A 10,181-nucleotide genomic window follows, 5' to 3' on the forward strand; every position below is an offset into this window, starting at 1 on the left:
GATACGAACAGGTGGAATTTACGCAGCTCATTTACACACTTTTCCTGAAGATAGAAGAGTTTGTTGAATCTGACGTGACATGTTCGTATGAACAAAAGTAAAAGAAATTTAGGATAAGAATATGAACATGTTCTTGCATGAGGCCCATTGAGCTATAATTTGCTGTGGTTGTAGCTGCGAGTCATTCTCAAGACATGCTCAGAGGGCTAGTAGGTTGTGCAAGATATTTGTAAAACTTTGGAAGGCATGGTGGTGAATGCCTCCAAAGAATGCTCGTCTCAAAAAACAATCTGGGTAAACCGTTGGTATTTGAGTCGATGGTGAATAAACTGTGTTCTTTGGAAAGGGTTGTTTTGAGCATTTTTCTTAAAATGCATTGTTTTGAACAGTGTTTCTACAATAAAATGGACAGAGCTAATTACTTAACAAAATTTCAGGAAAAACCCTGTTTGAAAAAAACATTTTATAACTAGAAGCACTCAGAGCGTGCAAACCTCTGCCAAGGCCAATTTCCCCCATCCTGCAATAGAGTTAATGCACAGAAGGAGAGATGGAAACACATTTGCCGAATAAGTTCTGATGTAGCGAACATTTAAGCAGGCAGTATGCACGGGATTTCTTCCCGGTGGAGTCCAATGCGGAAAAAAAAGTCAGACTCGTCACCTGACATTATTCATCCACAAACTGGTCCCAGATTAAGCTCCTAAGTTTTTATCAGAGTCCACCATGTAAAACATCTGTTTTAACTCCTTTTATGAGTTTTTAACGGTTTGACTATCTTTATAAACTACTGCTTCCTGGTACAGTCGGCTCTGTAAGCGACTTACCCTTTTTTTTAAGCGAGTGGTTGAAGCAAAATACAGCGACAGAGCGCTTTCAGCACAAACACTCCCACGAACTTCTGACCAATCACTATAAAGTTCTTGTGTGGAGGGGGTACCTCACATGGTTGATCAGCTGTTCCGGACAGTGCAGCTTTGGCTCGGCTGCAGCAGGACCCTCCCCCCACTATCGGTGTCCTGTTATTCCTGTAACTCGAAGAGAATCACATTTCTTTTTCTACGTCTCCAGACAGCATGTAACATCGCCAGAAGTACTTGATAACAGAATAATCACAACTTTCCTGATGGTAGACATACTGGGATGTGTGGTCCCAGCGAGCTTGCGTCGTGTACTTCCTGTTTCCTACAGACATGCCTCTGACGTAATGACACTTTGCATAGCCTGGCTGATTCGCTCAAATGAAAAGAAAAATTCCTGTATTTGCATCATGAATCAGAACATCACCAAAATTTATTGGTGTGTTCCTTTGGCCAATACCACATATGGAAAAAATTTCATGGCAATCCATCCACAGGTTTTTGAGTAATTTTGTCCACAGACAGACAGAATGACAGATGCAACCAAAAACATTACGACCTCCCTTGGCAGAGGTAATAAACTGTTCTGTTTCTTAAACCAAAGCATTCCAGATCAGAGGCATTGATTTTTGGCACATAAACTATTAGGCTGTTTTTTAAAGTTTCATTAAGAACCTAGTCATTGACAGTAGACTGGTCCACTGGATTGCACATTGCCCATCACCCACACCCCCACCACAACCCATCCTCACAGACTGATTAACAATGGTATTGCAAAGTAAAGGGTTAGTCATTGTCCCTTTGACCTCCTGTTTCCTGCCAACAGAATAAAACGGGGTCAGTGAAAAGGGAGGCCTGGGTTTGTGACTTCAGATTGACGTTGGAGGCACAGATGATGTATCGTCAGAAGGAAGGAAGGAAGGAAGGAAGGGTGTATGTGTGGTGCAGGGAACACATGGATGGATGAAACTAGCGTGGGACATCTTTTAAGCCTTTGCTGCTGGACGGACATTTCTATTTTCAACCTTGCCTCCCTGTCTCTCATTTGACTTCTATAATTTTATCATCTTCCCTCATGCTTCACGGTGCTCTCCCTCTTCTGTCTCTTCCCTTTTCATCTTCCCTTCCTCCTGCTTCTCCCTCTTGTTCTTCCTTTCAAGCCTTATAAATAATTTATCCTATGAGGTTCCTTATCTTTCCTGGGTTGCTCCAGTAGATTTGCTATACTAAATCCCTTCCCTGACTAAAATAGGTTCCTATAGCTATAATAGAGTATTGTTAAGCCCTGCAGCTTTGAGAATTAAGTTTTCCTTGCTGCCACCTTTCTAGGCCCAAAATCTGCTTATATTCGCTTTTGTCATACTTTAATTCTTTAATTACCTGGGCAGGTGGTGATAATTATTTCAGACATCCCTCTTACGGTTTCAGAATTCACTCTGAAAATGCAGAAAAACACCAATATGGGAAAAAATGTATTTAATCGATTTTAAAAAATCTAAACATGACAACAAAAAGCTGATTCCTTTTTTTAATCTTGTAGTATCACGTTTAACATCCTGTCATTTTAATGACCTGATACAAACACTCCTTTGTGTGTTTCTGCAGTCTTAAATCCTGGCTGCCAAAAGACAGGGAGCAATAACTGAGTAATGATGGTGATAATCTTAGATGAGCTGTCATTTAAAGTTGAGTGCCTTCAGTGTTTGTATGAAAAGTTGACAGCAGTAAGGAACAGTAAAAAAAACATTTTTTGAAATTCACAAACCTCAGCCTCCTTCAACGGATTAAGGCCAAATTAAGATAAAAAAGAATAACACAATAATAGTCATTTTATTACATGATATGTCCATTTTATGTGTTTGCTTGCACCCGCTGTGGACAGCCTCCAATGGTGTCACTCTTTCATCACTTAGTGTAATATGCTTCCATCCACATTATGTGACAAATACATTTGCCAATTCAGCCATTAACTGTAATGCCATACAACTTCAGTTTATGAATCATATCCCACAGTTAGGCCCCTGCGTTTGCACTGCTGACCTCAGAGTTCCATGTTCGCTGGATTTCCACTCCCTTTGGCTCCATAATGTGAAGACCAGCAAGATTACCAAAATACAAGTTATACCAAAGTACAACTTCACAATATGCTCAACATTGCTCATTTTACTGCAGTGATGAGGCTGCTCTTTCATGTAGTTCTTATGATTGTACAACTTTACTCTGGTAAAATTTTGACTTTATTCTGGTGACTACAGAATAGTTAGTTATATTATGACTTTGACTTTATTCTTTTATGACTTTTCTAGTAATATAACTTTATTCATGTAACATAATTTTATCTGTGCACGACCTTTTTCATAAAACTACTTAATTTTTTTTAATATTATGATTTTATCTATGTATGACTTTTTTCTCGTAAAAATTTGCCTTTTCTCTTGTAATTTAAAAAAAATGTCTTAGTCTGGCCGTATATTTGTTGTAGCCTCCATATTTCCTCTGCCAAAGGCTGGAAATATTAGAGGCTTTTTTTCCCACTAAAGTCTAGCTTCTGTCTCTGACCTTGAGCTTCCCTCAATGTTTTTTTTTTTGACAAAATAGGCACAAACACAATTACAACCTAATTTCTAAAAGCACATATTTTATCATTCATCAGTTGGAGTTCATTTTAGAGCAAAATCAAAGACAGAGGAGAAAGGCAGCTGCTGAAGAGATGCAAGTTTTTCTTACTGTAATCCAAAATCAGCCCCACGGCACCAGTAAGGGTAACTATTGCAGTTTTTCTGTTGTCCAGTCTCACCACAACTTGCTTTGACTACTTGGTTCTACACAGTCAAGTGGGTTACTTTGAAAATGTTCAAGCTCAATCCTTATCTTGCCAACAATGGGTAAATAAGTTAAAGTCACAAAATGCCTCCTATTTTCTGCCAACATTTCCAAAACTGCTGTGACCAGTTCAAAGCCACCTTCCCTCCATTGGTCAAAGCCCATATATCTACTCGACAGCCAAACAAGCACAGAAATATCTGCACTCCTCATAGCACCACAGTGCTGGTTTACATGCTGCCAGTTTGAAGGATATATAGTAGATTTAAAAAAATGGTAAATAATAAAAATGAATGTTGTGGTTGCAAGGTTTTAACAGCGGTTTAACAAAGTTAAATTTCAAAACTTTTCACAGAACTTTGTCAAATTGAGTCATATTGGGTCAAAGTTATTCATTTTAATGCTTTCAATTGGCTACGTAAATATCCCTTAATTTCCAATAAGGATCAAGTGATTTTTCTTAATGTTGTTTCAGCAGTTTAATTAAACCTTGTTTGAAATTGATGGATGAGACTTCAGCTTTACATGGTTGTTTTCAACAGTTCCTGCATCTCTGATTGGCTTGTTAAAGTACTGTGCAAACAGGCCACCCTGCACAGAAAGCACGCCGTCACTAAGCTGGATTTATTATCTTTAAAGCCTGAACAACTTTGGCACTCGCTGCTCCCTCGGCCGCATCATGAGCCGGGCTCTTATCACGCACACTCACGCACCCTGATTCAAACTGAAACCGCACAGTGATAGCATAGATGCACATAAATTGGTAATTGCTTATTTCATACCACTTAGTCATTTTAAAATGCGCACACACATGTACACACACCACCTGCTTTGCTGTTCAGTCCCAAATCCCCCAGATGAGCTGAGGCCTGTTGAGCAGGCAGACAGCTGCTTGTAGGTTTCAGCACTTTGACAATATGTCCCGACATGTGGAAAAGTGCTGGAAGTTCACACTGCCAGCCGACTGCTCCGTGGAAAACACTCAAACTGGATCTAGAGAGAGGGATTTATTGGAGGAAACTGTAACAACCTAAGAATTTAGCTAAATGGAAATAAATGTGTGGAAAATATTCAGGAACTTGTTCCTGTTATTCCAGCTGTGATCTAATAAAGTTTTATTTCGTAATGAACGCTACATTTTTCAGATGTGTGAGACCCATCTGCCATGAAAGATGAGCCGCCGAACCAGCTTGGTAGCTGTGAAAACATCAACTTTCAGCAAAGTTGCATTTTAAATTTGACAAAATGGCAGCAATTTCTCTTTGTGTTTTCTGTTAAACCTTTATTTGTGCAATGATCTGATCAGAATTATTTAAAAATAAATAAATATCCAATAAACGTGATTCAACAGAATGCAACATTGAAAAAAGACCCACCAATCAGCCATAAATGTTCAGTGATTGTCTTGATTGCTATGCTGTTATATTTAGATTTTTATTCCATTTCTAATAACCTTTGCTCTCTCTTTATTATGTTTTATAAAGAACCAGGTCTGGAGGAGATGAAAAAACTGCTGCTGCTGCTCCTAGGATGTGCCGTCCAAGTAAGAGCAGTCTTCACATCCTGCACTCATAAAACAGATTATTGGATTTACTTAATCAAGTTATGTCAACAATTTCCACTCAGCTGAGTTGAGTAAATGTAAAGCAACTTTCACATTTACTTTTAAAGAAAGTTTTTCCTAAAACACATTGTTGCACTTAACAGACCAAACGGTGATGCACTGGGACCATGATTCTGGTGAACAACTTTGTTCTGTGTTAATCACATCTCATGCACACAATATTAACTACTGACTCACTGCCTCTTTTTCTAAGTGTGAGAAGAAAGAGGAGTACATCGAGCGCATCCAGATTCTGAATTTTGACACCAAAGCTGCCATCGCGTCCCACATCCAAGAGGTAATTTTCCTCTGTTTGGTGAATAATCATGTTTAAAAGTTTATAAACCAGAAAACTTGTGTGTTTTTTAGGTGACTCATAACCAGGAGAATGTGGTGGACCTGCAGTGGTTGGAAAGTGGGGAAATGCCTCCCGAGGATCTGGATAGCCTTTCTAGAAATCTCGCTCTCCACCTCAAACACCTGGTGGATGAAAGGGACACACAACTGAAGGTAATGACGTTCAGGGTATAAACAGCTTTATTAAGCCTTTTTTTTTTCAGCTTATCTTTTCATGTTTTCACTGTAATGAAAATCATCTGGCACCGTTGTGTGGAAACCTTTTTTCCCCCTATTTTCTTTTTTATTTATTTTTTTGCTGTTGCCACAAAAGAGCGCCCTCAGGAAGGAAGGCTGAAACTGTTAACTGTCATTGATGGTGGGTGTTTTACTTAGACTGTATGCATCATTAAATGAGTTTCCAACCCATGGGGTGCAGATCCCCATTACCGATATGGCTGTTTTTGTATGTGGGTGATTATAAGGAGGTTCTAATAGCCTCCAGATTATCATTGGAAAGTCCAGCCGTTCTCAATTAAAATCCCATTTCCTGTTGAGAGCAGTGGATCAAATAAGGTGCTTTTTACCTCCTATTCTAAAGCACACTTTTGACTTTTTGAGGGTTAAGTCTTCTTTGGTTTTAGATCTGTGAATCGTCTCTTTTTCCTCAAGTATGCTCTATTCCCTTCCTTAAATCACCGTTTGATCCAGTTCCCTTCCATTCCCACAGCTCCTCACCTGTGCACTTTTTTTTTTATTCAGATGATCGTGGAGCTCACCCAGGAGAGAGACTGCATGCAGCTGTCTCCTTTGGCTCCCTGCACCACCCATTCTCCTGGTGACTCCCCCAGCATGAGGAGGACTGAAAGTCGACAGCACCTCTCCGTGGAGCTGGCTGATGCCAAGGCCAAAATCCGACGCCTCCGGCAGGAGCTGTGAGTGCCCCCCAGTCTAATCGGCTAGATCAGCAGTTCTTTAAATGGAGCGAGTAAATGGGTCTACTACAGTCCGAAGAGTTCAAAAATAAACACGGGTTTTTGGGGAACTGAAATATGACGACAGCTATTAATCTTGCATATTTGTTATACCATATTTAGTTTAAACTGAAGAGTTGATGATGCTGGTCTTTTTTATTCTCAGTGATTAAGGAATCATATGTTTGCTTGAAAATACAACCTAAAGAAAATCTATCCAGATTAAAGGACTGTTGGGTTTTATAAAAGGTCCAATTATTGCACTTTATATTCAGTTTGATTCAAGATGGCTGCCAAACCATTTAGCAAACTCAGAAATGACTACAGTTTTATTTTTTAATTGGCATTATCTGAAGGTTTTTTAAAAAAATGGCGACCACTAAAGAAAAACCTAACATATGAGCACAACTTTCTGATTAACATTAAGCTCCTCGTTTGGATTTAAAGAGACAGCATCAAAATGAGTTGATCTGAGACACACCTCAGAAAGGCAGTGAAAGAGGGGCTTGTGGAGTAACAATAAAGAGGAATAAATTCAGATATGTTCCACTTTATATAGACCCCATCTGAGTGGTTTAAATGTGAAAAAAGGATTTTCAAAACAGGACATGTCTCCTTTAGGTGCAGCAGTGTGAGGTTTTGCTGTAAATGGGGCTCCACTGTATTTGTAAAGTAGCATTTGGGTGAAATATTTTCTAAACTTTGCTCTTTATGCCCTGCTGTTGCAGCGCCATTGCTCCACACAAACACATACAGTACAAGAGTAGCCCTGCTTCCTCAGGCTTTAAATAAACCTGATAAACTCTGTTCATGAATAATACAACTTCCTTTTTAAAGCGCTGGGTTCTCCTCTCAGACAAGGAGCTTAATGGTCGACAGATGAGCTGAAAAAGGACCGTCTGACTCGAACTGCCTCTCTTTTAAAGAGGAAGTTTGTTGGTATCACACAGACATTATCTATACTAACAGACTGCCTGGCGTCCTGGAGTAGCTGTTGGTTTTAGACGAGTGTGGCAGGAATTGCCCTTTTTGTTTGAAACGGGTCGTGTCTTTGATGTTATCATGGGTTAGAGATCTGGGTCAGGTCAGATAATGCACAGTGGAAAAGGAAAACTGTTTTGAAGGTGCCTGCATCATTTGCATTCATATCAGCTCATAAAACAGAAGCAACAGATACTGTAGGTTCTTGAAGGCTGAGCATGTCGTTGAGTTTAGTCTCGCAGCATCTTTTCCCTGTATTTAGCAGGAAATTTTTTTTTTTTTTCATTTGTGACGTAAAGGCTTTTAGTTAACTGTTGCAGTTCTTTCTAAGTCAGAATGGAGTGCAGGCCGCCCTCTGCTTGGTCAAATTGAAAACATTTTACTTTAAGTGACCCTAATTCATTAAGATTTATGTGAAAGGATTGACATTCATCACTGAAGACATTTTCCTGACCTGCATTATAATTAGTTCTTCAGCAGACTTAAACAGAAAAGACCATTATTGTTGAGACACACAACAAAATGAACAAAAACACTTTCAAGTCTGCGTTTAACATTTGGTCACATTGTGACTGCGTCTTTAATGCAGTGGAGAATTCTGTGTTTTGTCATAGTAAATCCATGTTCACATCATGTCTCTGCATACAGATGTGGACATGTGTGTGTCGCCTGTGTGGTCCAGTGTATCGGAGCAGATCAGAGCCAGGGGGTACGCTCTGCAGTTCCCACAGTCGTCTATTTGGTCATGTTTTTTTGGTAAAGTGGCTGCAGCGTAATTGCTTTTTGTCCCTGGTTTTGGGTCAGGCACACACTGATGTTATCGGCATAAAAAACAGACTTTAAAGCTTTTTGTGCTATTTATAGTCCTTGACGTTTCGCTCATTTGGTTTTATGAAGTGTTGCGTTTTCCAGGTTGACAACTTTTAATTCATCTGAAATAAAAAAAATAATATGAATATGAATATCTCAACGATGGTAAACCATTAGTTAATCATTCATTATCCTTTTGTTTGTTGTCCACATGTTGACACTAATGGTCAGAGATCAATGCTTTATCAATTTATTTTACAGTAAAATTAATTGAACTGAGGCGAATGTGATGAATTTTGTGTTTGTTTTAACTTTGAACCCACAGTGTGAGATTAAAGATTATTTCTCATGCGAGAGTTGATGTGCGTTTGTATCTTTGTCTAGTTAGCTGCACAAAGTGGAGGGGTTTACTGTTGAAAAGAAAAACAGATGACTGTAAAGAGAACATCCTGCTTTAAACTGTTTTAACTTCCCGACTAACTGAGGAAGCATGAGATGAATGAGTTGTAGACGATACAAGACTGTAAGAAAAGGATGACTCTGCTTATTGAAATGCACTGGGAGACTCCAGAGAGCTTTAATCAAACAGGCCATCAGATGTTCAGCAGAGCAGGTTTATGCACACGAACGCATGCACGCACGCACAGCAGCAGCAGAATCTCAGGAATGCAGCCGTTTTCTTTTAAAGCAGTGTGACAGATTCTCCCTTTGCAGCTGGAGTCTGGAAAATATGTACAAACACAGAGACCACAAATACCAAGCTGCCCTATTTTATCAACATTCATATGTGTACTAGAAATGAGCATTGATGCAGCGAGAAAAAAGGTGTACTGAAAAATAAAAAATAATAATAATATATTCTTTTTTGTTTTTCTTCCTCTGAGTAAAGAGATGAACCGTTTTCAGCCTCAGGGGAATATTTGTTCCATGTGAACTCTAGTCACAAGAATTTTCTTATGTTTGAGCCAGTTTTTTTTTTTTTTTTTTTTTTTTTTGTATCGTGAGTGGGAGAAATGCGAGGCAACTAAATTAATTAGAGAAAAAAAAAACAGACTAGTTAGGAATTCAATTGTCGATATAGGAGTTGCTCATCTCTGTTTTTGTTTTTTAATTTTCTTTCCGAATGAGTCACACAGTGTTTTTATAATTACTGGGATAATGCCATAGCTATTTTTTAACAGCTATAAACTAGCATAACGCCTATGGACTTGCAAAATAAGGTTAAACACAGATCTTGTGCAACCTATTATATCTTGTAGGATATGATGGGGATGACCTCTGCTACTACTGCACCACATCTCAGCTCAGTATCTGTGAAATTAACTGAGTTTTAGTCATTTTAGTGTTTCCTAAGTTTGATTAGAGGTGGCGGCCATTTTTAATCTGGTTGGCTCCAAAAGTGCTTATTTATTTCTGGGAGTTTCACTAAAATCCATCCAGTGATTCATGAGATATTTTACTAACAGACATACAGGGTTTACATAGACAAGTAATAACCAAATTATTAAACCATATGTTAGAGAAATGGTTCCCAAAGTTGGGGTCGGGACCCCTTTGTGAGTCACGAAACATCAAGTGAGGGTCCCCAGATGATTTCCAGATTTCAATTTAAATGCAAGAAAATTGCACATGGAATAGTTTCAACATGATTATTGCAATTTAAAAAAAAATAATAATCATAAATGAACACAATTATTGTAGTTATTATGTTTGTTTATATTGTTGTTATTCCCATGTTTAATAGAGCTATTAGCCAGGTTTGCATATGCAAACAAGTAATATCTGGGATCACGA

General features: G+C 38.7%; 1 protein-coding gene across 1 annotated transcript in view; it reads left to right on the top strand.

The window, feature by feature from the left end:
• The window catches only part of ccdc88ab (coiled-coil domain containing 88Ab), a gene marked incomplete at its 5' end in the record, with an annotated part of 63,393 nt that overhangs the window by 29,466 nt on the left and 23,746 nt on the right, over window positions 1-10,181 (top strand). The window contains 4 exon segments of the mRNA XM_014005135.1: window positions 5,168-5,226; window positions 5,501-5,584; window positions 5,656-5,796; window positions 6,385-6,557. Of these exon segments, the coding sequence (XP_013860589.1) occupies window positions 5,168-5,226; window positions 5,501-5,584; window positions 5,656-5,796; window positions 6,385-6,557 (457 nt within the window).

Source organism: Austrofundulus limnaeus, unplaced genomic scaffold (genome assembly GCF_001266775.1).
Source record: "Austrofundulus limnaeus strain Quisiro unplaced genomic scaffold, Austrofundulus_limnaeus-1.0 Scaffold28, whole genome shotgun sequence".
NCBI classification, from domain to species: Eukaryota; Metazoa; Chordata; class Actinopteri; order Cyprinodontiformes; family Rivulidae; genus Austrofundulus; species Austrofundulus limnaeus.